At 53.5% G+C, this 25,916-nt stretch overlaps 8 protein-coding genes across 8 annotated transcripts; 5 read left to right on the forward strand and 3 right to left on the reverse strand.

The window, feature by feature from the left end:
• Window positions 1–525: 525 nt before the first annotated feature.
• P152DRAFT_464821 (AAA-domain-containing protein) lies at window positions 526–5,646 on the forward strand (the record flags this gene model as incomplete). The annotated part of the gene is made up of 6 exons (XM_033680589.1): window positions 526–1,503; window positions 1,715–1,787; window positions 1,833–3,371; window positions 3,418–3,572; window positions 3,622–5,143; window positions 5,246–5,646. The coding sequence occupies 6 exons, from the start codon at window positions 526–528 to the stop codon at window positions 5,644–5,646; spliced, it is 4,668 nt and encodes a 1,555-aa protein (XP_033536533.1).
• Window positions 5,647–6,877: 1,231 nt separating this feature from the next.
• On the forward strand, window positions 6,878–8,189 carry P152DRAFT_237527 (uncharacterized protein). Its single transcript, XM_033674602.1, has 3 exons — window positions 6,878–7,131; window positions 7,188–7,332; window positions 7,388–8,189. The coding sequence occupies exons 1-3, from the start codon at window positions 7,060–7,062 to the stop codon at window positions 8,014–8,016; spliced, it is 846 nt and encodes a 281-aa protein (XP_033536534.1). The 5' UTR covers window positions 6,878–7,059; the 3' UTR covers window positions 8,017–8,189.
• A 150-nt stretch (window positions 8,190–8,339) lies between these two features.
• P152DRAFT_455945 (uncharacterized protein) lies at window positions 8,340–9,233 on the forward strand. Its single transcript, XM_033678895.1, has 4 exons — window positions 8,340–8,445; window positions 8,496–8,585; window positions 8,672–8,771; window positions 8,850–9,233. The coding sequence occupies exons 1-4, from the start codon at window positions 8,362–8,364 to the stop codon at window positions 9,050–9,052; spliced, it is 477 nt and encodes a 158-aa protein (XP_033536535.1). The 5' UTR covers window positions 8,340–8,361; the 3' UTR covers window positions 9,053–9,233.
• Window positions 9,234–9,304: 71 nt separating this feature from the next.
• On the reverse strand, window positions 9,305–12,476 carry P152DRAFT_498643 (uncharacterized protein; the record flags this gene model as incomplete). Its single annotated transcript, XM_033682286.1, has 2 exons — window positions 9,305–11,944; window positions 12,018–12,476. The coding sequence occupies 2 exons, from the start codon at window positions 12,474–12,476 to the stop codon at window positions 9,557–9,559; spliced, it is 2,847 nt and encodes a 948-aa protein (XP_033536536.1). The 3' UTR covers window positions 9,305–9,556.
• Window positions 12,477–16,489: 4,013 nt separating this feature from the next.
• P152DRAFT_455949 (glucanase B) lies at window positions 16,490–18,024 on the forward strand. Its single transcript, XM_033678896.1, has one exon. The coding sequence runs from the start codon at window positions 16,606–16,608 to the stop codon at window positions 17,758–17,760; it is 1,155 nt and encodes a 384-aa protein (XP_033536537.1). The 5' UTR covers window positions 16,490–16,605; the 3' UTR covers window positions 17,761–18,024.
• Window positions 18,025–18,323: 299 nt separating this feature from the next.
• P152DRAFT_447195 (uncharacterized protein) lies at window positions 18,324–19,254 on the forward strand (the record flags this gene model as incomplete). The annotated part of the gene is made up of 2 exons (XM_033677972.1): window positions 18,324–19,016; window positions 19,069–19,254. 2 exons carry the CDS (start codon window positions 18,324–18,326, stop codon window positions 19,252–19,254), a joined length of 879 nt encoding a protein of 292 aa, XP_033536538.1.
• Window positions 19,255–19,392: 138 nt separating this feature from the next.
• P152DRAFT_237635 (GDA1/CD39 family protein) lies at window positions 19,393–21,656 on the reverse strand. Its single transcript, XM_033674603.1, has 3 exons — window positions 21,192–21,656; window positions 19,778–21,125; window positions 19,393–19,721 (listed from the first exon to the last, which is right to left on the reverse strand). Exons 1-3 carry the CDS (start codon window positions 21,508–21,510, stop codon window positions 19,664–19,666), a joined length of 1,725 nt encoding a protein of 574 aa, XP_033536539.1. The 5' UTR covers window positions 21,511–21,656; the 3' UTR covers window positions 19,393–19,663.
• Window positions 21,657–22,481: 825 nt separating this feature from the next.
• Window positions 22,482–23,285, reverse strand: P152DRAFT_471567 (DUF1264-domain-containing protein; the record flags this gene model as incomplete). The annotated part of the gene is made up of 4 exons (XM_033681076.1): window positions 22,482–22,507; window positions 22,555–22,992; window positions 23,043–23,154; window positions 23,205–23,285. 4 exons carry the CDS (start codon window positions 23,283–23,285, stop codon window positions 22,482–22,484), a joined length of 657 nt encoding a protein of 218 aa, XP_033536540.1.
• Between the last annotated feature and the right edge of the window lie 2,631 nt (window positions 23,286–25,916).

Genomic DNA, 25,916 nt, shown 5'->3' on the forward strand with positions numbered 1-25,916 from the left:
CAGGAACTTCAGGTTCTCACTCCCTCCTCAGTCCTCACCCTCCTACCCATTCACCATTCATCACCATCACTCAACGCTTCCTCTCACTCACCTCTCCTTTCGCCATCACCCTCACTCTCTTGCCTTTGGTTTTCAACCTTTTCCTCTGCATCATCGGCGTTTTTATTCCCGAACGATTGCCAACCCAGCATTCACTCGTTAACTGCAACTGCAACCCACGACCAGTCTGCACCCAACGGGGGTCACTCTTTCCCTCACCCTACCGCCTGCCCTCGATAACCACCAACTCCACTGCAACTGCATCCACCACCGCACGCCGATCCCAATCGTCCTATTTCACTTCAGCGTCCCGTTGGAACAACGCTATCTAGTATGTACTTTCAATAATCACTACCCTCCCCCTTCATCCCTTTCGATGCCCTGCAACCCACCTTGTTGTCATCCTATTGTTCATCCGCCATGTTGACCCCATCGTCCCCCCAATACTACCATCGCCCTGCGGCTAACCCCCGTGAAAGCGCATCCATGTCGACGTCGCGACTGAAAAGAAACCTCGAGGAGCTCGAGGCCAATAAGTCGGATCCGGACGACTCGGATTACGACAACCGCGCGAGCAACCCCCAGCGCCGCCGACCCAAGAAATCCTCCCGGTTCTCACAGCCACCCTCCAAACGCCGTCGTCAGTCTTACGGTTCGGATGGAGACGATATAGACGACGACATCGATGATTCCCAGGATGATTTTGGCGCCTCAACCGACGACGAAGACTTCACCACCACTATCACTGGGCGTCGAGTGCGGAAGGCCGCAAAGAACCGTCCCCAAACGTACAAGGAATCCTCGGTATCGGAAGACCCGGACGATATCGAATCGCCTGACGACGAGCTCGACCTCCTTGCCGTCAAACCAAAGGTATCGAAGGCAGCTGGTTCGCCTCAGAAACTCGTCGTAAAGCTACATTTCGAGGAGAAGGAAAAGCTTGCCAGCATGGTTGGACGGACGCGGAGAGGTAGCCGTTCGTCGCGTGCCCAGTCGTCGGCCGAACCGAGGGTGACGCGACGAAGCAGTCGGCTTTCCCACGAACCGGAAGATAGAAGAGCACCTCTGGTAGAGCTCACGAATTCCGGAAGACATGTGCTGGTCGCCGGGTCGAGCCACAGCCCGGAGCCTGTTCGACGGCAGACGAGAGGACGCAAAGGACCCGTCAAAGCCCCCAGTGCCATCATAGAAGTTTCTCAGGAAACATCGAATCTGTCCCACGAATTTGGAGACCAACTGGTAGCTGCGGCCACTCAAGAAAGCGATGCACCTCAAGATGAAAAAGAAGACAATGAAACAGAAGCGGATGACATCATGATGGAAGATGGTTCACGGAAAGTCATTGAGGAATCCGAGCAAGAAGCTCCTTCACAGAATGTCATGGAAGACCAGGCGGAGACCCCCATTCCGAATGACGACGAAGATGACGATGAAGGGCCTGTCACTCGGCGACGTAACCTTCGGGTATGTACTTTATCCCGGTCTACTTCATACATGCACTCTTCCGATGCTAATTGCTATCCAGTCTCGTGCACAAGCGGACGACAAACGGAAGTCCACTCGCCCACGAAGAGGTCGTGGTCAAGAAGAGAGTAGCGATTTTGAGCCCGCCGTTGAAGGTGAAGAAGACGACGCCGTGTTCGAATCGGATTTAGAAGAGGAATCCGCCAAACAGAGTCGCAGAGACGATACATCGAGCCCAGGTGGACGTCGGTCCCAACGCATAGCCAGCAAGAGTCGACGAGAGAGTCTGGGCAGCGAAGACGAAATCGATATGGATGAGCTTCTTGAAGAGGCGCAAGAATTACGACCGAAGCGAGGCCGTGGACGCCGCACGCAGCAGGACTCGACTATCGTGTACGATTCCCAACCGAAGCTTCGAAGTCGCGCCAGCAGAGTCGATTACCGAGTTTTTCGTCCAGAGCTGGTGCAGCAACTCGACGAAGACGGCCCACCTGCCGCTTCCACGCCTAGCCGCGCCCGTCGCGGTGCAGGAGGTAACGGTTACCGCAGTCTCTTCTCGTTAGCCGGGCCTTTCGGAGGAATGAGTGGACCACCACCTCTCTTCGGTGGCCCAGACGGTGTCGGGGCTACAGGAGGAGTCGACTCAGATAGTAGCGACGATGATGGCGGCCAAATCAGACCGCGAGCCGATATTGGCGGAGCCGTGGGCATGACTCCGACTACCGCGCTTGCTCCAAGCCTCTTCCCACAAACGCACAATGCCGATCCTCACCAAGGCGGTGGTGGACATTCTGGTACGCCAGCCAACTTTGGCAAGGTCAAGGACAAGCAAGCCCTCGCCGATGCGGACCCTCTTGGTGTCGATCAGAATGTCACCTTCGACGGCGTGGGAGGTTTGGATGATCATATCAACCAGCTGAAGGAGATGGTCGCCCTTCCTTTGCTCTACCCCGAAGTCTTCCAGCGATTCCATGTAACCCCCCCTCGAGGTGTCCTGTTCCATGGTCCGCCGGGTACCGGTAAGACGTTGCTCGCGCGTGCACTCGCATCGAGCGTCAGCTCCCATGGCCGCAAGGTCACGTTTTACATGCGAAAGGGTGCGGATACTCTCAGCAAGTGGGTCGGTGAAGCGGAACGCCAGCTACGCTTGCTGTTCGAGGAGGCGCGGAAGAACCAGCCGAGCATCATCTTCTTCGATGAAATCGATGGCCTCGCACCCGTCCGCTCGAGCAAGCAGGAGCAGATCCACGCCTCCATCGTTGCCACCCTTTTAGCGTTGATGGATGGTATGGACGGGCGCGGGCAGGTGATCGTCATTGGCGCGACGAATCGACCCGATTCCGTGGACCCGGCGCTTCGACGACCCGGCCGATTTGATCGCGAGTTCTACTTCCCCTTACCCGGCGTGTCGGCGAGACGATCGATCATCGACATCCATACGAAGGGCTGGGAGCCGCCACTTGCACTTGGATTCAAGGACCAGCTCGCTGGCTTGACCAAGGGATATGGCGGTGCGGACCTTCGCGCGCTGTGTACCGAGGCGGCGCTCAACGCGGTGCAAGGCACCTACCCGCAGATCTACCAGTCGAATGAAAAGCTTCACATCGATCCCTCGACGATCAAGGTCCTCGCGAAAGACTTTATGATCTCCGTTAACAAGATGATCCCTTCGTCGGAACGGTCAGCAACGTCCGGTGCTGCCCCCCTACCGAAAGAGGTGGAGCCGTTGCTGAAAGATCAGCTCCAACAGATTTCGGCGCTGATCGACTCAATTGTTCCCCAGAAAAAAAAACTCACCGCACTACAAGAAGCTGAGTATGACGACCGTGAGGACGAAGAAGGATTCGAGAGGGAAATCATGCAGCAGAGTAAGTACGCTATATCATACATTTTGCTCTGGCTAACCTCGTGCAGGTTTCGAAAAAGCTCGAGTCTTCCGCCCCCGACTGCTCATTCGCGGCGGCCATGGAATGGGTCAGAATTACCTAGGCTCTGCTTTACTTAACAAGTTCGAGACGCTCCATGTGCAATCATTCGATCTTGCTACTTTGCTTGAAGATTCCGCTCGAGTAAGTCTTTCGCCGTGCACTTATCCCAGCCAGGAGCTAACCATCACAGTCACCGGAAGCTGCCGTAGTTCAGCTATTCAAAGAAGCGAGACGTCACAAGCCAAGCGTTATTTATGTTCCCAACGTTGATGTTTGGTACGAGACAATGACGCCGTCGGTCATCAAAACGTTCACATCTCTCTTACGAACGCTGCATCCAAACGATCCTGTCCTTGTGTTGGGCATCCTCGAAGCGGGACATGCCGATGAGCGAGCGCAGCTTAACCCGGACATGTTGCGCGATCTGTTCGGCTACTCCCTGAGGAACCAATTCGAACTCGAGCGGCCCGGATTACAGGCTCGTCGCGAATATTTCGATCAATTGATGTCTTACGTGCGCAAGCGGCCGAGCGAATTCCCTGACCCTGAGAACCGAAAGAAGCGGAAGCTGGAGGAACTCAGCGTGGTCCAGGCCCCTGAACGCCCGCAAGGTCCGACGAAGGAGGAGCTCAAGGCGCAGAAGAAGCAAGATCGTCACACCCTCAACCTTTTGAAGCTGCATATCCAACCCGTCATGGACCAGATTCGGACGAAGTACAAGAAGTTTCGAACGCCCGTCATCGACGATACCTTGATCCAATATCTGTACGACGAAGCAGACCCCAGCGTCATCGTGTCTGATCTACCTCGGGAAGAACGGATGATGCTCCGACCGTTTGAGATGGCGAAAGACAAACATGGTGTTCACGGTCTGCAAGAGGTTGCAACTGGCAAATTCTTCTATAATGTCGATGTTGTCATGATCGAGAAACGACTATCCAACGGCTACTACAAGCGGCCCAAAGACTTCCTGGCCGACATCAAGCGACTCGCGAAGGATGCTCGCAACAGCGGAGACGTGGAGCGGACGTTGAAGGCGAATGAGTTGCTTTCCAACGTCGAGGTTGATATGGAGATGATCGAAAAAGCAAATCCAGCGCTGGTCGCGGAGTCCGAGGCGGTTTATGCCCGTGAGCAAGCCCGCCAGCAGCAAGCTGAGAGGGATGCGCAAGCCGAAAAGGAAGCACAGGGCCCGCAAGTCCCGTCGACAAACACGCCACCGAACATATCTATCACCACGACCACCGAAACGACCGGTCCAGTCCATCTTGGAGAGCCGGTGCCAGGAAAGGACCTGCCCCCTGTTCCTCCCTACCCGCAGTCCCTCTCGAATGGCGATGGCTCCCATAGCCATGGACAAAGTAACGGGTCGACCGTGCCATCCCGACTTGGCGAAGATACTCAGATGAGCGGGACGGATGACTTGAGCGGCCCAACACATGCTGCCGAGCCACCCTCTCAGTCGTACACCCCGCAACGGACCCTGGAGAAACGATGGCAGCGATCCGCCATGGAGAAGATGCCGCCGAACTCCCAGCCGGAAGACTTCCACAACAGCGCGTCAACCACGACATCGGGACAGAAGACGACAGACCACTCGCAGTCGAATCGGTCGTCGGACCGATCGCAATTCGAGAAAAATACCCAGAGTTCCAACGGAGCTAGCATGGTCTATCCGGATTTCTCCGCTCTGCCAAACTCGCTTGCGTCCGGTGCGTCGCAGCTTCCCGACACACAAGGTATGTCCCTTCCACCTCACCAACCAGGTGACCACGCCATTGTCAAAGTAACTTTGCTAATTGAGATACGCGCAGAGGATCGATATACGAGCAGTGATCCATCGCAACAACACGAAATCTCCTCGCAACCTGGCCCTCGCTCCGACCCGACAAACATCACCTCCCTCCTCAATGGCCCAGGCGATGAGAGCATGCCGGCACCCCAGCAGCCGCTAGTGCTCGACGAGAAGTTCCTCGAGCAGCTGCACTCGGAGCTCGTCGACCGCTCCTCGGGGCTGTCGGTCGAGCAGCTGGAGCAGGTGAACGCTGCGCTCATGAACACCATCTGGAAGACGAAGCGGTACTGGAACCGCAACAAGGTGATCAAGGACCTGCAGGACCAGTACAACCTGGTGATCCAGGACATCGAGGAGATTCAGTTCATCGCGAACCCGAGCCAGGCGAACCAACGGAAGGGTCCGTCGCAGGTGCCCTGAGCCTTGAGATTGCAGACATACTTTAAGTCATCATAGATATGCGATGCATCATCTTATTTCGGTTTGTTTGGGAGATGATGACATGTTGGATCGTGATATCGCATGTCACTCATGGTGGGGAATGCCGTAGACCTTCCCAGGCGAACCTGCGTAGCATATGAGGGCTATTATCCGGTTCATAGATGGGGTCATGACAGACAGACGACGCGGCCGAGACATTGTACCACTTGAATACATCATGAGCGTTACCGGAGCCAGTGGCGAGCAAAATCAATTACCTCCAATAATGATATCAACGTTTCCCAGCCTCTCGCAGTTTATCGAAGTCCCATTGTCGCACAGTTTTCCGCCCATCACCTATCCTCCCTTCTACCAGCCTCGCCGAGAATTAATCAAAGTCAACTCGGCCACCAGATTCTTGCCGGCCTGCGCAATCATCCTGCAGCCAACATATACCAAGCCCAAACGGACTCCGATTGAAGGGATTGACATCGCACGCGCACGTCACGCGTGCGGCACCGTAGCACCATGGCACCTTTGACGCAAGCACCCACCTCGAGAAAAATCGCAGGCCAACAATGAAGATATTACATATTCGAAATCCCATTGTTGATTCGCTGGGTGCAGGTGCTGTGGTCGTACAAACAGTCCTCTCCAGATCCTCCATTTGACTTTGCGTCGGAAGGCGGAGTGGGGTGCCGTCCTAAAACGCGTGGCCTCGCAGCATTTGGCAGATGCACATCGTTTTGACAGGCCGTAATGTACAGACGAAGGACCTGTCCGTCAAGGAACATTAGTGCATCTCACATTCAGTACCCCGTAAACTATTCAGGATGTCATCTTCAAGATTCCAGCCACCACAAGCGGCGCTAGTCGAGCAGACGACTCCCGTTTCTCCACGCAATGGCGATCCTCCCAAGTCCCCGCTCGTTTCACCTCCTAAGATCTTCGTTCTATTCAAACCCGTTCCCAGTACCTTCGCCCAGGTCTCCTGGTACGGGAAACTGGCGAATTGAAAGGTTTGATCTCCTCCTTCAGCCTCAGTCATCGTCTCCTACGCGTCGGTTGCCCCCTTCCAGTCCGTACCACTGGTCCTGGGGCGGGCGGGAGGAATCTCTCCAGAACTGTCCGATTTAAGACTCTGGTTCTCTCGGGCTGACGACGACTCTTGACCTGGGGCGAGGGGTGGCGGCCTGAAGTGAATTCTGATTGATCGGGGGTAAGAAAGATAGTATTTAGGTGGTAGAGTCCGCTTGCGATGGAGCTGGTGAGGAAAGTGGCATAAGTTCATTGTCGAGTTTCTTTATAGGCTGCCAGCTACTTATATCATTACTCGCATAGTCATTGGATTTCCTGTTCATCCTCGTTATTCAATTCTAGTCTTGTGTGTCTGACTTACCCATCGTCAACAGCATGAAGAGGTTCTCCGTTCTTGTCGCTGCGGCGATTCTGCCCAGTGCTCTGGCCCAACAGTGGTCTTGCTTGGTGAGCCTTTCGCCATGATAAAGCTGCGGAAGAAAGTCTAACGAAGGTCTTCAAAGTCCACTTGTACCGAAGACGTCGATTGGAACGACCGAGACGACTGGAGGGGTCGCGGATCGGGGGCTTTCTGTGGTGATGATGATTTCATTGAAGATCTCACCGAATGCATCGCCACATCCAAATGCAGCGACGCGGACAAGTCTAGTATGTCTTCCTTATATCTCTCTTTATTCACGGAGGTAACTAATCATACCCCAAGCTCTGTATCAGACCATCGCGCAAGGGTGTGCCAACAACGGCGTCTTCCTGCCGCAACCGCAATACGCGTCGATTTCCGCAACCTCCGGAGCCCCATGGCCAACAGCCGCATGGTCTTCCCTCGCCGATAACTGGGCGTCAGGCTGGACCACCAAGACCGGCGCTCCCTTCCCGGGTGTCACCGGCAAGCCAAGCGGCGGTGCGCCGTGGGGCGGTCCGGGCCACTGGGGCGGAGAATGGGGACCCTTCCTCAGCGGCGCATGGGGCCCATTCCGCAACGATGGCAGCTGGACGACCGGCGCGTGGACGTCGTGGTGGAACGGCACGGCTTGCCCGTCGCCGGACTGGGCCGGCTGGACGGAGGGACCGTGGACGACGAACGCGGAGTGGACGACGTGGACGGACTGCATCGCCACGACCACGGCGACGAGCGTGGTGACGACCACGAGCGGAAGTGCCGTGGATACTAGCACCAGCTTTGGAGTGCGAGTCGCGCAGGCTGTCAGCACCGATACTAGCGGTTCAGGTCTCTCGGTCACCGACGCGACACCGACTGGGGGGGCGGCAGGACGAACTCGTGCTGCTGGTGGGTTGGCCGTCGCAGCACTTGGAGCTATAGTGCTGTTGTAGTTGTCACATCGCCCGTGGTCAATTGGTGGCCCTTGGATAGTAATGATGGGCGTAATTCTGTTGAATGGTTTTGGTATCGGGACTGGCGTCAGGCGGGAAAGCTCCACGGTACACAGATTGGGATCCTTCCTAGAGCGGTATATGGCATATGCGACACTATTTTTCATACATAATGATTTTATTGGCTATATGCAATTATGATCTCTCGAAACTCTTCAACGATTTCCGCATCAGTCTACTCAAGGCACGTGACTGATACCCATACTTGAGAAATGACTTCATCGTTGATACATATTTGCCAAATATATCTATTTGAGTAAAACCCAGAGACGAAATTTAACCAAGATGGAGCATCAATCCGACGTTAAGCTCCCCCGGATTGTAATCACATACTGCACGCAATGCCGCTGGATGCTACGAGCCGGTTATGTAGGTCAGCCAAATGCACGACTAAGGTATCCCATCTCTGACGACCTCAGTTTGCCCAAGAGCTCTTAACAACGTTCCAAACCACAATTGGCGAAATTTCTCTGGTGCCTGCCATGGGAGGGTTATTCACTGTTGAACTGGTCAGTTTCAGATTTAGCCTCCGTGGCGAGGCTCAGCTAGCATCGCTGGACCATGCGAATACGAGAGATGCTTACCGGAGGAGCAGACATATCTCCCTTCCTCGAAAGTCAACAATGATAATATACCTTCAGATGCCCCAAGGAAAGTACTGATATGGGATCGCAAATCGGAAGGCGGCTTTCCTGGTTCGTTCTCGCGATCTGTCACGATCTTCCCATTGAACCTGCATATATTGAAGGGTTTGCCTAACTGAGCTTCTCCAGAGACTAAAGTCCTAAAGCAACTGGTCAGGAACCATATCGACCCGGACAAGAACCTAGGCCATTCGGACAAGAAGGGTCACTCGGCCAAAAGTACTGAGTCTACTAGCACTGGCACGACAGCAGACACAGGCGCCACTAAGCCCAGTGACGACGTAAAAGACACCGGTTCGAGTGGACAGAAGGATTGTGAAGATTGCAGATGAGGATCACGATTTTAGTTCGGTCGATTGTGGGTGGGACGGTCGATGTGAGATGGTCTCCCTTCAGAGCCCCTGATGTGCAGCATGGACGGTGGGGCATCTGTGGAGGGAACGAGACTGGATCAGATTTCCGTCTCGATAAACTAACTGCCTATGACTTTTTAATCCTGTACAAAGAATGTAGCTTATGAAATCCGATCAGGGAACGATATGCCAAAGGAAGGGGGGTATCTTGAACAATCTTAGCATCCAACCGTAGTTCGATCAGCCCTTGGATTATCCGTACCAAACTCCAAATGAGGGACGAAAGCAGGTCTGCCAGAGACCTGGTGGACTTTATTGAGCCACATATAGTAGCCATATTAACATGGCAAAGGAACGACGTTTCCCGTTCCGTCAACGGAGTGTCCGCGTTCGCCTGGTAGCCAAGCCTGGCAGCATAAGAAAATAACCATGAGACGCCATCGATAAGCCAAGTTTCGGCATCGTAGATGTCAATTTTTGCGGTTAGCCCCGTGCCTCTGCGCTCGCCTTTAACGCGTCGAAGATATCAATGCTACGCGGGTGACGGACCCTTGGTTGACCACCAAGTGATACTGATCGACGGATAATGATCGGCACGTGCTTCGCTCTAATGCCATCCGACCACTGCACACGATTGTTTCCGCGGTCCCTCCACCCCTCACCTCCACTCACAGTTCCAGGACGCTCCATACTTTCTACGCTGCCCGCTGAATCGGATCTTGATACCCCGCCACTGCTCCAAACCGGAGTATCAACGGTCCCAATGGAACTGCCACTAGGAGTGGCGGGAGCGAGCTCAATCACGGCCATGGATTCAGTAATGAGGAAACTCTCAAGATCTTGTGTCCCAAATGTGGGTGTGCGGGGTTTGACGAGGAGTGGCAGACCATCTTCCCGAGTGGAGGAAGAATGGGGGTGGAGATGAAGGGGGGAGGCCTTTCGACGGACAGACTTGGCGCCTTGGACCTCAGGGTGGTCTGTCCCTTCTTGGGAGGTCTCAGCATCCATAGTTGGCCCAGATATCTGGATATCGGCCGCAGGAGCTGAAGCTGGGTCGTTCAATGGGGCCAGGTCAGGCGCGCTGCCTGACGGCTCAGAGACGATAGCGGGATTTAATCCATTTCCGTAGCCGTGTACGATAATCTCGCAGAAAGCTGGATGAGTGGGCTTCGCCGCTACGACGCTCCCACGGCGTGACGAGAATGGAGAGAGTGCCTTGATAGAGCGGATCGAGGAGCTGCGGAGGATATCCCTAGCGGATGTTGCGCTGCTGGGTCGACTCTTACCGGAATCCACGTTTGTGTTGATGCGAAGGGGAGCGGGTATTTCGACGTCTTGGATGACACCATTGCTCTGGTTCCTGAAGTTGAAGTAGTCAGTCTCGCAGTCCGGATGGATGGACAGCGTTGGCGAAGCAGACCTGGGTGGCTCCTCCTGGAAAAGGACCTCGGGTGTGGGGGGTTGGCTTCCAGTGCCGTTGCGCAGCTCGTCGGCCATCACCAGGCTAGGGTTCTTCTCGTCTTCCCACGGTGGAACGCCCGCAAGTGGGCAACAAAGCGGATACGCGGAATCTTCCGTGTTTCGAACTGCATCTGGTGCCCCAATCACGGACACCAGCATTTGTAGCACCGCATATACCACAATCCACCGCACTTTTCGTGCGTCGACCACCGAGACCTTTTCGTCTGTCCCGAGCTCGCAGTCGGACTCAAAAGAAGCGTATGCCCGTACCAATGGAGCCTCGGTGACGCTGGCGTCGCCGCAGTTTGTTGCCTTACGTAGCGCCGCTTGGACTGCCCGTACCCTGGTGTTTCGTGCTTGTTTGGTCCCAATTCTGAGGCTCTGCAAGGCGCGCTGTGACTGCGAACGCACAGGGGCATCATTTAGCTCAGGAAGCAAAGGAAGGGGATGACGAAGGGTTGTATGGTGGTGCCGCTTGTCGAAGGCGCGGACATTCTGTAGAACGCAAATACCACCATTGGCAGGCTTATCAATAATAAGGTCGTTGGTCGAATCCAAATCGACGAGGTAGTCATGTAGATTCGCAAAATCGAAGTAAATCGAGCGGTAGAGCGCCTTTGGAAAGGATGTATTCTCCACAGGAGGCCAGTAGCCGAACTTTTCGACGTAAAATTGATAGAGGAAGGACCGAAAGCGATCGAGGTGAGCCCGCGCACCGTTGGAAAGACCGAGATAGGTGCTAGAAAGTTCATCTTCAAGAAAAGTTCGTAGGGCGCTCTGAATTCGGGTGAGGTGCACGTCCATTTCAAGGTATGCGCGCGTGACGAGGGCCTTGGTGACGTGGGATATTGGGTGGAATTCCGGGGAGATGTCGAGATTCTCATTCATGCCGACACAGTGAGCGAAGGCCTCGATATAGAGGTGGGATATCTGGTGTCGCTCGGCGAAGAAGAGGGCCGCGAGAGCATGATCCGGACAATTGACAAAATCGAAATAGCCTAGACCCTCAAGATATTCCAAGAAATCCACTTGGTTATTCGGATGCCCGGTTCGGTACAGCTTAACGCGCTCGTAGAGTGCAGCGGCCGTGTTGCCCAAGCGAATGCCGACCAACGGCCTTCCAAATAAGAAGGCAAAGAAATTGCGGGTGGTGATGTGCCAGAGTAATGCGTCTGTTCGCATCGAATCCTCAGGGGCGGGGATATATATCTCATAGATCTCCCTCTCCCGCAGGGGATTCATCGCTGTTGCATCTTTCACTAACTGGGCGGGACAAATGGTGAGCAATGAGTCACATTGTGAATCTTGCAGAGCACGCAGGGGGATACAGAAAGAAGGGCCTCGCCGGGAGTGTCCCTTAGCATAGAGATAGATCAGGCAATTGCCCTTAGGAAACCATAATTCTGAGTCCTAGTCGATATTAGCATGAGCGGAAGAGACTGATGCTGGGAAGGGTGAGAAGGTTGGAAGTCGTAATGCTTACCTTCCTCAATCCATCCCAAGAACATGCTGTCTTCGAAATTCCGTCCCACCGACGCACTTCGTCTTTCTTTGTGGGGTTCAGGGCTCCTGTAAGTAGAGGTTTTCGCCTGCTGATTCCCATATAGACGCTCCGGTTCATTCTCCTCGAGTTGGGCCCTCTCTCAATCGATTCCCTCAGCTGAGGGTCCATCATATCTAGAAGCTGCTTCCTTGTGGGACTTGGGGCACGTGTTGTAGGTGCCGAAAGGGACATCGGCACAGCGAACAACTTCGTGCCCGAGGGCATGCTGCCCCCACAGTATGAGTCCCTTCGCGTGGCTTTCCCTGGTTTCTGCGAAGACATCGTCGTCTCAAGCGAAGGGAACCAAGAAAACCGGTTGGCGTTGTTCCATGATTTCGAAGAGGTCCTGCCCGGTACTCGAATATTCGGCGGCTCGAGCCGATCATCTCCAACCGCCATGATGTAAGGATAATTCGGAGATTTTACCCTGCTGCTGCCTCGAGTCCAGTTCCAACTGATTGTATTCCCTTCAAGGGCGGATGAGACCAGCTCGATCTGGCAGATTGGTGATATATAAGATCCTGACTTGCAGGGAAACTGTGGAGGTCTCCGTTCCACAGCAATCGCCGCTGAATTGAAAGATCTTGCTCAAACAAGTATTTGTATTTTGTAAGGTTCATGAAAGAACTAGAAATGAAGACGTAAGAGGGAATATAAGTGGGTAGACAGCAAAGGCGTCGATCTGTATTTTGTCCTGGCGTCTGCTACAACATGCAGTGGCTTCTCAACCACAAAGAAGACCATCGAAGCATGACAACATCAAGGATCAAGGAGCTGCAAGAAGCTCAACAGGGTGCAGATTGATGCAGATGCACAACTGTCCAGCGCTGAAAAGTGAAAAGACTCTCGTCTTGTCCATCAGGGTCTGAGCGCCCAGCTAGAGGCGAAGTGAGAGGCGCGTTCGGACGCGATGATTCGAGAGCCGCGCGTGGATCGCTGGCTGGTTTGGGTTGGCGCGATAACGCGGCGAGTACCTGGATTTTACATTTTTACAGGCCCTCTAACCAAGGATATGGTTGCTCTCTCGTCTCCATTGTCCTCTTCTCTCCGGATCTTGGGGATGAGCTCGAATGGAAAGCGTCCCGCAATGCCGCAGCGTCACGTACTGCAAAACACCAAACCAACAGACGAAGATCCGTGGAGACGTGTCACCTAGCGTACGTCAGCCCCCCCATCTCGCAAGGTCAGTTGCCAGCAATTGTCCTTGTGTACCAGAGCGGTTTTCGTATCTCAATTCTGGATTCGAATAGTGGAGTCTAGAGCAGCTGGTTTGAGGAGACGTCAACAACTCAACATGAACCCTTGACAGATCACAGCTAGCTTCGGCCCTGTTCCCTGCAACCCTCTGTCATTCGGGATTCCTGGACACTCAAAATTCAGATACAGGCATGGCATCAATCACCCTAGAGATTATGAGCCTCGTTTGGTAGGTATTTGCTTTCAGTATTCGCTGGGAGCTGGCAGGAGAGTCTGGAGAATGCACCAGATCTCGGTGTCCCCACCACAATGTCCGCGATTTACACCACTAGGATAGCAAGCAACAATTTCTGAATTCTCTCCTCACCATGACACGGTAGGATTCCAAAGTCTCTCCACTTGGGCTGCTCGATAGTCACTGCACTAACATAGTACTGATAGCTCCCCCACAATGTTGATCATGCTTGAGACGATTGCAGCTGCAGGAAATGGATTCTGAGCCTGTGCGACGATGCACCGCTGGCTACCCCAGCATTCATCTTCCAGCGACCGTGAGCTGGCCAGGTCAAGATCCTTTGCTAAGTCCAGGTCCGAGGTGATCATGTGAGGTTGTTGTAGCGGGCAAAAGAGAAAGCTTCTGGGTGTTGCTTCTCATCTTTTACCTGAGCCCGTTTACAAAGAGCCGAATCGGAACGAAACTGAAACGGCTGATAAAAGCCAATGTGGACGCCCGGGACGGGACGTATGGCTATGATTCGCCTTGACATCTCTCTCTTCAGTCAGCACCCAGCAGCTTCATCATACGTAAGCTTCTCTAGCATCAGCGAATTGGCATGCCAAAAGGGAACAGGCGCCTGATTTATCCCACGATCGGAAAATGGATTAGAGGTGATGGTTGAAATGGAGTGCAGTCGGATATGTAGTGTAGATCTCGGGAGAGTGGTGGGGGTCCGGCACTGGTCAAGAGTCGCCGGGTCCCGAAGAATGGGACGACGGGAAGATGGCACATCACGCATCGATTTGAGGTTTCTTTCACCACACCAAACTGGACTCGTTGATAGACTCGAACATCGTCCTGGATGGAAATTTCTGGTAACCCCAGCCTCACCATGAAGGTATTACGTGTACGCCATCCCTAAGGAAGAACTCGGTTCAAACATCATCCGGCTCTGTCCTCGACCTGAATTCCGATAGGTAGCGAGTGGATCTTATGAACGGAAGCGACTCAAGGCTCTCACTCCCAGAGATTCGGCACTGAGGTTGCACAAAATCCGTCTTTATCGGAAGTGTCACCACAGATCTGGTGATACCTACAGAGGACGCACCGGTCGGGATAAGAGGACACGGTTATGATTTATGATACAAGTGGACGGTGAGAAGAGGGACTTCATGGTTGGATGTTGGGTTCCACTGGCGGGACTGAATTATCTGCATTTATTTGCTTCTTATTCTTCGTCTCTCTCTTCTCGTCTCGCTTTTGCCTATCCTACATCCCCGTCGGCAAGCGCCGTTGTGATTTCCAGTCTAGCACTCTACTTTTCGACCCAGCAACGCACACTCCTTGTGAAGTTTTCGAAGTTGACAGGAAATCTAAGCACACTCTCCCGTTCGATGGTCGCGGGATGGGGATCGAATCTCTAATCGTCTAGTCTTCAGTTGAGTTAGACGAGTCCACAACGCTCCTGCTGTGCGAAGACTTGGTCATGACCACAACATCCCGCCACATAACTCGACCCGTCCAACGCTATAGAAAATCTCACTGGCCCACCTCCACGATTCCTCCCGCCGAATCCTGGATCTGCTCCACCATCGCTGGCCACTGAATCGGAACTGGAACGTCCAATAGATAGAGCACCATGTACCCAACGCTAGACAACCGATGACGGATGCCGACGCTCGAAAACATGTCGGCGAGAGAGGAACGGTACGGCGATTTCGCTGACGCATCCAAGAGAGAGTGGGAGACGATGGTGAACCGCATGGTGGAGGTGGGAGGTATCGCTCTGTTCGAGGGTACATTGTCACCCAGCGTGGAAACTCGATTTTCATCAATCGATGCATCATGTTATATGTATGCTTGTTAGATCAGTTGAATGGCCTGGTTGTGGAGCCATTATGTAGATGGTCAATTCACATTCCAGCGCGTTCCTTGGAACGCGTGGGCGCTGAAATTGCAACAGAATGTCAGTCCCATTCTTGCTAGGAGATCTTGCGGTCAGGAACAGCCCTTATCATTCCAGGTGCCAGATATTCAGAAAAAGTTTGAAATTCTTTCTTGCATGTCCTACCATATCTCATCTTCTATACACAATGGGTGATGAGCCGAGCATCTCTCAACCGTGAGCTGTACCGATCTCTACTCTACGCATTTCCCCTTGCACCAGAGGCACAAGTCCGGCAACAAGGTCTGACTGCACGATTGTCCTGACACGTTCCATTTTCTGTTATATCCTCCAGTATTTCCTGGTCCGAGACATGCCGGTGCCTTTATTTCTTACCACGACATTACCTGAAGGATGCCTCGTGATACAGATGCATCCAATTTAGCGCGCCAGGATCGGACTTCTCGCATACGCATTGATTCAACCTCCTGTTACACCTCTCCGCCATCATCATTTGCACCGCTCACCAGTTCCAGCCGTTGTCCAAGCTGTCTCTCCATCGAATCATCGATGTGTCTATATAATATTCCTTTCCGCCACGTGTGGCTTGATCCTACGAACTACCAGGTCATCAATCACCCGCACTTGGATCGATAGAAGCCGGTTGGTGTGCCTCGCCACATATATGATATGGATTAGGAGGTCTCCACCACTTCGCGATGCTTTAGCCTACAGTATACTGGTGATTCGAGGTAAACAACGGACTGAAATCGGATTCCGCTACTGCATTCTGACGGTGTCACCCGCTCCATCTACACCGCGGATTGTGGGATATAAGGGGTCCTAGAGAGACACGGGCAAGATCCTGCCTCGATGGTCAGTATCATCGGATGGATAGGAGCTGGCAATGATGCCGGACTCTAGAGATGAGATGGATCAGTTGATGGGAGTGTGTCCTTGAGTGCAAGCGGTCGAGCCTTCCTAGTGAGCTTTGTCTACTTCCTCGGCCCCTAAGGTATTGAACCCAATCGTATATAAGTAAGGTATGGTTTTGCAGCCAGAGTTTATACTCGTGTCGCTGATCATTCTCACGAAATCTACTCAGAGTCTTTACCCCTTCATATTTGCTTAGTGTATCCCATACTTGATTTATATGCTTCTCCTCCTGGATTGGATCTAGTCGATTAGCTTTGGATCACACAGGCCTTGTCCTTTTCAAACATTTGGCAATGGCGTCACTCAATATCGCCCTCTGCAACAATTCGTCATCCCCTATCGTCTTTGCGTATATCACCGGCCGCGCTATTGACAGGGACAACGCAGTCTTCCTACTCCAATCCGACGGCAAGACCGCCTACTATCCCAAATCGCCATCTTCCAACGGCAGCAAGCTCGCAGCCGACTGCGCCATCCGTCTTGGCGGCCCCGGCGCTTCCCGAACCGTGACGATTCCCCATCTGGCAGGAGCACGCATCTGGTTCTCCCTCGACCAGCCCCTAACCTTCCTCCTGAACCCCGGCCCAGGCCTCGTCGAGCCCTCCGCCACCAACCCCTCCGACCCCAACATCCACCTCGCCTGGGGCTTCTGCGAGTTCACCTGGAACGATGCCCAGATGTTCGCGAACATCTCATCCGTCGACTTCGTAAGTCTCCCCATCGCGCTGGAGCTCGAGTCCACCGCCGGGACGGTCCAGCGCATCGGCGGCCTCTATCCGAACGCCCTGGCACGCGTCTGCGAGGCGCTGCGGGAACAGAGTCGCCGCGAGGGAAATCCGCGCTGGTCGTCACTCATTTTCCGCGCCAATGGCCGCGATGTGCGCGCGCTGTCGCCGAACAACGGACATGTCATGAACCCGAAGCTCTTCGCCGGATTCTACGACCCGTATGTGTCCCGCGTGTGGGAGCACTATCGCAACAAGGACCTCGCCGTCGACACGCAGGCGGTATGGGGGATTGTCTCCGGCCGGGTCGTGAACGATCAACTCCGGATCGCGGGGCAGTCATTCGATCGACCCAGCACCAAGGACATCTTCAGCTGTAGCGACGGGCCGTTCGGTGGACCATTACACGGGGTACGGGCGGCGCTGGTTCCACGCATCGCGGCCGCGTTCAATCGGTCCACGTTGATGAACAACGATGGGTTGGAACCTAGCCGGAAGGGGACGAGGAGTTACTATTCTGGGGGGATCACCAACCATTATGCGCGGATCGTGCATGAGAACGAAACGGATGGAAGGGGGTATGCGTTTCCGTATGATGATGTGAACCCGACGGGAGGAGTCGATCGGTCCGGGTCGGTGTCCGATGGGTCTCCGAGACTGTTGACGGTAACGGTTAGGGGTAGTGGATCCGGGAAGTTGGCAGCGATACCTGGAAAGCTGTGATGATGATATGAATGTAAGTCATATTCTTGTGGTGCCTTTGAAGTCCATTGGAGGAACAGAATGGCTCGTTCAGTTGGATGATCTCCTTGGACCTTGAACTATTTTGATATACGGTACGCTCGCTCAATGTATGACCATGTAATATGCCAGTGGCACTTCTCATTTATGTGTTCTCATCTGAATGATATCAGATATGTTTATCTTTCTCCGTTCATTCGGTGCGTGTTGGTATAGCGCCAACCCCGTCCACTAGACAATTCGACTCCTCGATGCAGGGTTGTCGTCGTCGTGAACCGGGAAAGGATGCGGAACCGCCAGGATTTCGCGGTTCGACCAGTGGAGCTTAGACTGTTTGGTTGTGATCCGCCACCAACGAATGAAAAGAGTGGAAATGCGGAAATGCCATCTCCCCCACCAAAATCCTGCACTCGACTGTTCCCGTCACGGAACTTTATCACTTTCGTCTCCAACTCCTCTTCTCGACATCTTATTCCTATCAATTGCTCATTTAACTTCCCTCTTACCACTTATTCGATTGACCCAAATGCATTCTTTCCCCCGCCATGAACACCCCAGCCTCGACTTCGCCGCCGAAAGGCATCATCAGATCGCATAAACGCACCCATTCCAACATCTCCATCGCCAGCTCTCCCCGCAAGGAGCAGTTCCCCCGGCCCATCCTCCGTCGCCGCATCCTCTCCCCTCCAACCGACTCCGAAACCGACTCCGAAACCGACGCCTCCTCCCTCCCCTCCCCCTCCATGTCCAGCGAGCCCTCCACCTCCGCAGAGTCAGCATCGCTATCGACCGGGAAAGACTCGTCCCATGGAACGCACATCACCGATGTCGACTCGAGCAGTGGGCTGACCGACTCCGCTTCCGAGAGCCCGTCGGAAACGGACTATGAGGAGTTCGAAAAAGCGCCGAAACCCGCGCCCGCGAAAAAGTGGTTGGACGGAACCCTCAGCGATAGCTTGAGTGACAGCGACAGCGACACCGACTCGGACAGCGGGAGCGACGAAAGCTCCGTAATCTCCGTGGTCCCTCGCGATCGCAGACCGCGAATGCGACTCGACGAGGCGGCACTGGCGGCCGGCGATTCCGGACAGGTCGTCCCGCTCTCCGTGCGGCTCCGAGAATTCCTGCCGCAGCTGGCGGCAGCGAACCAGGCGCTAGAGACAGACCGGAAGGCCGGGAATGTGTCGGCGCTGTCCATGGAGAGTGACTTCGAGGACGGGGTGCAGTATATCGAAATGGTAAGTCGAGAACGTATCGTGGAATTTTCCGTGGGTGTTAACCGCTGGGCAGGATCTCGGACTGGGAGTTCTGGAGGAACGGGATCCCGACATGACGAGCAGTAGTAGCGAGAGCAGCGACGACGAGGATGACGTGGCCGACGATGCGCCGACCGAGCCGCGATACAAGGAGAATGCGATGGAGAAGTTGATGGGACAAAAGCCGGCGGCTGCCGGACCCAAGATCGAAGAAGTTTGAACTTGATGAGATACGATTCACGACGCTTTCCTATTTTAAAAGACTGTTCAAGAGGATCGCTTCCTCGATCTAACTCATGATCATGTACTACTTGGGACTCCATGTTGGGAGTCACGGGTGGTCGTCCTGTCCTTCCATGGTTTGGATGTTGCAATGGCGGTGTCACATCAGGAGGTTCTCACGTTGAAAGATACCCCAGCGTTCATTTGGGTGGTTCGTTTGAATGCCGCTAATTAGTAAATCCATTTTCCTGTTCTCTCGTCGACAATGAAGAGTCTATTGCACGGTCTTAACTTTGTACAATTACAGGCCCAGCCGGTCCTTCACCAACGCAGAAACCGATTTTTCCGGTAGTAGCCTCGAACTCCATGAACGATGCAGAAAATCCACGATCGGCGATAGGGCCGCTCTATGATATCTCCATGACTTTACATTGCCATCCCGACTCCTTGGCGAGTAAGGGTAAACTAGGACGACGTTAGCATGAAGGATCGAGGATCACCACGACGGAAGAGACACATACCTAGCACCTAGACACCATCCCAATTCCTTCCCCTTCACCTTCTTCGCAATGCGCACCTCCCGGTCAATGGGCATCTCGTATCCCGAATGCAGCAGCGCGACCATGAAGTTCAAATCCAGACAAAACTCTGGCTTCTTCTTCAACTCCTTCACCGCGTCCTCCACCGCGTAGAACACGTCCCACTCGCTCTCCCCATGGCACACCCGCTCCGTCACCTCCTTCAGCTCGCGGATGCTGAAGTTCTCCGGCATGCCCAGCACGCGCGTGCGGTCGTAGAAGTACGAGAACAAGTAGATGTCCTCCGTCGCGAACGTCTCCTCTAGCGACGGCTGGTACACCCCCTTGAACGCGCACGGCATCAGCTTGCACTCCGCTTCTTTCTCGAGCGTCGCCTCGGCGATCGCGCGGCATTGCGCAGGCGCACCGGCGTGCGGGCCCTTCATCGTGACGTTCTTCTTCTCGCCGTAGGGCTGCTCGAAGTCCAGCGCCACCTCGACGATCTCCTCCATGCCGGGGGCGATGCAGGGGTTGATGATCGGACTGGCCAGCCATGTGTGGTCCTCGCCGTTCTTCGCGTGGACGGAGCTGATGACCGCTTGGTGGATGTTGCCGCGTGCCGCCATGAGCCCGTATCCCAGGTACGAGTGTTGATATAGCAGGTATTCGTGCCCGCCAAAATTCAGGCTGTACTTGTGGTCGCCTTCGGGGAGGGTGTCGGAGACGTTGAACGTCGGTTCGAACACAATCTGCGTCGACCCGCCGCCCAGATCGAAGACGGCGGCGGTGGAATGTTTCGCGGGTCCGCCGATCCTACCGAGGAGATAATTGACCGTGATCCATGCGAATACGCCCTCGTCCTCGCCCGGCATTACTTCCACTCCGCCATTGTCCTTGGAGACCACCGGGAAGGGATATTTCGATTCCAACCGCGTGCGAACCTCCTCGAGAATCTGGTCGCTCATCTCCTCGCCTAGCTTCCGCAAACCCGCAGTTGCCTTGACAGAAATCGGTGTGCATGGCTTGAGTTTGTCTGGGACGTTTTTCATCGCCACCTCCATCAAGACGTCCAAACTCGCCGCCGCCGCGTCGGCATTGGGTGCGTGGGAACTGAGACCCGAGCCGCCTTTGCGCGGCTCCGTCTGCTCGAAAATTTCATCCTCGAGTTCCGGCGTCTCGTTGCAGTTGTTGAATCGGTAGACGTGGATTCGGGATCCGGTGCTACCGGCGTCGATCATCAGTGCATACTGGACGATGGGCTTCTGCGGAGAGGAGGATTTCGTGCATTTTGAAGTGCCCACGGAGGGATCTGAGGCCACGTCTCCTTGCTGCCCGTGGAAAGGCGCATGATCTATAAACGACAAGTCAGTCCTGATTCTGTACAACAGCTCTCTATTCCATTCTCGGGTCTCCGAACCTTCCACATATTTCCCAACCCTGTGCCTCTCACTCGGGGCCAGGAAGAAGAATATGGCGATAATGAACGTGACCAGGCCTAAGGCCTTCACGAGCCGGGTCCGCTGCCCTGCGTTCATCCACGCGGTCCGACCTCCGTCCTTGCTATGCATACGGCCTGAGATGTGACGATCCGGCTTCTCGTACGGGTCGGTCAAGTCGAAATGGCTGGTGGTGTTGCGTGTCGGCAGCGACACGGAAACGCGGCGTCGAGGCGTCGAGGAGAATCCAAAATATGACCAGATGCCAGAGCGTTTGCCCACGTCGACGCCGCTGGACATAAAGGGCGGGTTGAGTAGGACTTAGGAGGTCGAGAAGGATCGCGGAATGGGCGGAACTGCACCCATCGGATGATAGGGCGACAGTGGGATTACGCGTAAAACGAGTAACGCTTAATGGTTTAAGGGTGAGGCCAACGGGAGGAGCGGATAGGAATTAGGAGACGTTTGATCCCTTGAAAGTTGAAACCTAATTAACCCATGGAACAGACAAGATTCCCTCCCTCCCTGTCACAAGTGTACGTACTACTGACCTTGTACTCCTAAATATCTCCTTGGGACCTTGGCCCACTGCATGCAGGCAAATTGCGAACTGAATTTGATACAAATCTGCCTGAGCAGCCTTGCAGCCTTAAATATTAAGAATTTGTTGTGGGGTCCCCAGGGACGCGTCCGTGCTTCGGTTCCGTACAAATATGAAAATCTTCCAACGAACTGAACCTGAAGACTTCATCTAACATTATGCCTCCCGTTCTGTCGAATTCCTGATACCAATTCCCCATATTAATATGGTACTCTTCAATTCTGAGGACTAGAACCGAAAATGAACTCGCTTTCGTACTACATTGTGATACTCTTTGCAGAACAGGTAATGCCTAGACGGAAGCCACCCGACGGTTTCCCACCCATCCTTTTCACGAGTGACCAGAATATGAGTACAGCACTACATTGAAAAGTATCTACCGCCAACATGCCAAAGGAGAGTTTCCCGCACCGGGACTCCTCAGCTTCTAAAATTGCTAGAGCTTGCCATCGCCTTTTCAATGGTTGAGCGAGTGTGGACAGTGAAGCAAGATCGACGTTGTCCGTATCAGAAATGATCAGTACTTCCATGCTTCGGCTTTCTACGGTCCTCTTTGGACCTTGGGCTATGGAGCTGGATACATATCATCCCAATATTCTTCCGTGCTTAGCATGCCTTCGTTTTCGATTCCTAGCATTCGCATTGGCGATCCGTCGGATGCTACAGACTGTTACTTCTTCCACGCTTGATCCGCGTCTGTGAGTGTTAGCGATGATGCTCGCCTATGTTCCCGTACCACCTACCTGGGTGGATTTCCGGCTCTGGAATGTATTCTCTCGCCTGTTTCTGCTTCCGATAGTCCGACCCAAACCTCTGATCCCTCTCCCCTACATTCTTGTCGAAGTCAAACTGATCCGGCCCCGTGAAGCTCGTCATCAGCTTCGGGGGACCGAGCGGCAGCTGGTCTCCGCGGTCGGTCTGCCAGAGATGGTAGATTTTCCCGTAGAGCACGATCACGTCCTCCATCTCTTTGGTTTCGGCGGTTTCCCACGCGATTTCCGGCATGCCCCGTGGCCGGGGCATGATGAGCATCCCGGACTTGACTTCATAGATGTGGCTGTGCCACAGCTTTCGCTCATCCGGGTCGAGGGTTTGGTATAGCTTGGGAGAGATCATGTACTCAATGCCGATGAGTCGAGCATTTGGCTCCGGGCTGTCGTAGAGAATGCATTGACGAACATCTAAGGGGGAAGTTAGGAACACATTGGTTTCACCATAGCGATGCGAATACCTTCATTCAAGTGACTACAATAATGGTTGGCCTCAACAAACCGCCCGGTATCATCCGCGTAGACGTGGAAAGCATTGAGGTGAGCGCAGATGCTGTTGACCGGGCCTTTGCTCTATGACGACAGTTAGAGATGATACGTCGGGGAAAATGCCACTCGTTTACCTGAGTGAGGTTTGCCGCGGAATCTAGAACGGTGCTTTTGGTGCTCAGGGGATCACCGGCGACGGTGCTCGTATTCTCCATGTTCGCCAGTTCACGTTGATACCGCGGTAGCAATGGTGGATGTTGTTCAAGATACTGGAAGCATCAATTTAATCATTTTACGTGGATGAGGCATTTGTATTTTTGATATTGGCCTTGATATCGGATGTACCGGCCCAATCTCGATTTACGTCATTGTGAGCATTCTGATGGATTGGTACTTGGTAGTAGTACTCATGCTGCTCTTCCACCTCGATCCTGCGGAGCACCCACCTTTCCTGACGTAGTTTTAAGGCATCCTGTTACGGCAGTAAGTTAACTGAGGCCTAAAAGCAAGTTCGACGCATTATGACTGCAGGCTCCTAGTCGACAAAAGGGTGTAGAACCCAATTGCCAAGGTGGATAGAGATACACTACCCGCTACTCGCTGAAGAGATATCAGGTACAAACCTGAGTGTTGACAAAGGTGTGGCGTCCTCACTCTTCACGTGTGATAGACTTGTACTATGTGTGGGCAGTGTGGCAGATGAATGTATTTTTTTAAAAGGATTGCATGGTTCTTAGGAACTTAGGTCTGGATCTCATGACGTGCTTCTGGGAGGTAAACGGTAAACATAACAGAGTAGCAGGGGAGTCCGATGGGTCGAGACTCGAAAGACGAAAGTCCAGTCCTCGAAGATCCGGGCGAGCCGCCCGGAAGCGCATAATAAGCGACGGGTAAACATCATAGACGACGCTCAAAGTTTAACTCCTGACTCCTCCCCTGACTATCGAAAGCTCGTCCATTTTATCATTTTATTGTCCCTAGCCCCTGGTTTACCCATTGCCGCAGTAGGTACGCAATAGTAAGACCAAAATATTCTATCATCAATAACATCATGGCAATTGGCTTGTCAATGGGGTCAATTCAGATTTGAAAGCTAGTCAGACAGTAAGCGCCGGTTTTCAGCACTTCTTTGACAAAGCGGTATGACTCCTCCTCTCCCCAAGGCCCTTGGAAAGGGTCGAAATTTGACAGCTTGGACTCCTCTCGCATAGGAAAAGGCGAAAGTCACGATCAAACTAGATGGGTGTCATGAACCCAGTGGAAAGGGGAATGTCCGGTGGTGGAGCCGTTCAATACGATAGGGCTCGTGCAGGTGGCGTTTATTGAATGTTGGCTACATACCAGGCGTCAGTCCATCGCTCCGGCTCTCACTAAGGAGCGAGGAGTAAGCTTTAACGACCTTTTTCTATGTCTGCCATGCATGTTGATTGCTAGGGGCAGAATCGAGGAATAACGGCTATCATCAAGAACTATCGTTGGATGACCGACGAACTACCTCAGGCTTTGCTCTTTTCGATAGGTCCAAACTTCACACGCCCGTTATCGGAACCCGGAGAGATGTTGCCAAGTGTCAGACGGCCTACATAGTAGATGATGCTGATGAGTTGAATCCACTTGGGCCAGAAAATAAATCCAGGTCCATCCTCAGCCGCTGAACCGCCAGCCGCCAGCTGCCAGCACCTGTCTGGCCCTCATGAGACATAAACACCTTTTCAGTCTTCCTGTGTCACCCACCTTCGGGAGTTTCTCGATTGTAGGTGGGCACTATCAAAATTGCAATTTAATGATTCAGAGACAGTCGTATTACCCACCTTAAGGTAGGTACTTATTTGTTATCACGGAAGGGATGGGGTCCCCTTGCTCCCAGTAAACCATGGCTCGGAGGCCCTCCCGTTTCCCAAAATGTCCTCGTAATCTTCTTCCCCTTCAACATCAACTGTTCTCCAACACGAAATATAATAATATTCAGATTCATACAATCATTTGCCCCCTCTCAGCTATTAGATGCTAATTAATTCCTCGTTTCCGGGTATGGGCTACTATTTGTTCTAGCGCCAAGCAGGTAATAATATTAATGAGGAGCCTCCCGGACCATCCTGGGTACGATAGTGCTCGAGCGCAATCCTCGCACAAAAGTCACTCAGTGGTGGAATCGTATGCCGTTGACATGTCGTGCTCACGGCGTGGTGCCACGGGGTCAGGGTTCATATATTGAAATATCGAACGCTGTCATCGAGGACCTATCACCGGGCTTCAAGCTGGTTGTCATTGATGAAGCCTCAAATACGGAGTAGCCGTCGGTTGATCGATTCGACCTCTCGCTCTGGCTTTGGGGATACGGGAGGTAGCTCCACTAGCGCCGATTTTATGCTGACTTCAATAACAAGTCATGATCAATTGAGCACAACTAATTTCCCTACCACGCGCCAACCCCTGGCTCCACGAGAGGTGCTGGTCAACAGCAGTCACTAGTCAGCAAGGCGCTGGCTTGCAGCGCTGGCTTAATTATGGCGTTTTGTGGCATTGGTTACCAGTCCACCCGCCGGCCCTGCCGTTCTAGGCTCTTCCTTTCTGGATATGCACGGAAGAAATAGTCTGGAATCTCTGGATGGCTTTCGGTTCCTCTAACTAGATTTGCAAGCGGCAGGTCGGCAATGTGGGTCGTTCAACGGACTCGAAGCAATTCGAGACCATCCATTCCGTCGACGCTGGTTTAGTTATTGTTTTCGGCGCGTCTGTGGTGTGGTGTCGCTTTATTTGGCATGGACGGACCCATGGTCCCTCGTAAGAACATGCCTGTTCAATGTTATGTTGGGTGCCAGAGTACAATAGTCCTCACTGGGCCT

This window comes from Eremomyces bilateralis (assembly GCF_010015585.1).
Source record: "Eremomyces bilateralis CBS 781.70 unplaced genomic scaffold P152scaffold_4, whole genome shotgun sequence".
Taxonomy (NCBI): Eukaryota; Fungi; Ascomycota; class Dothideomycetes; order Eremomycetales; family Eremomycetaceae; genus Eremomyces; species Eremomyces bilateralis.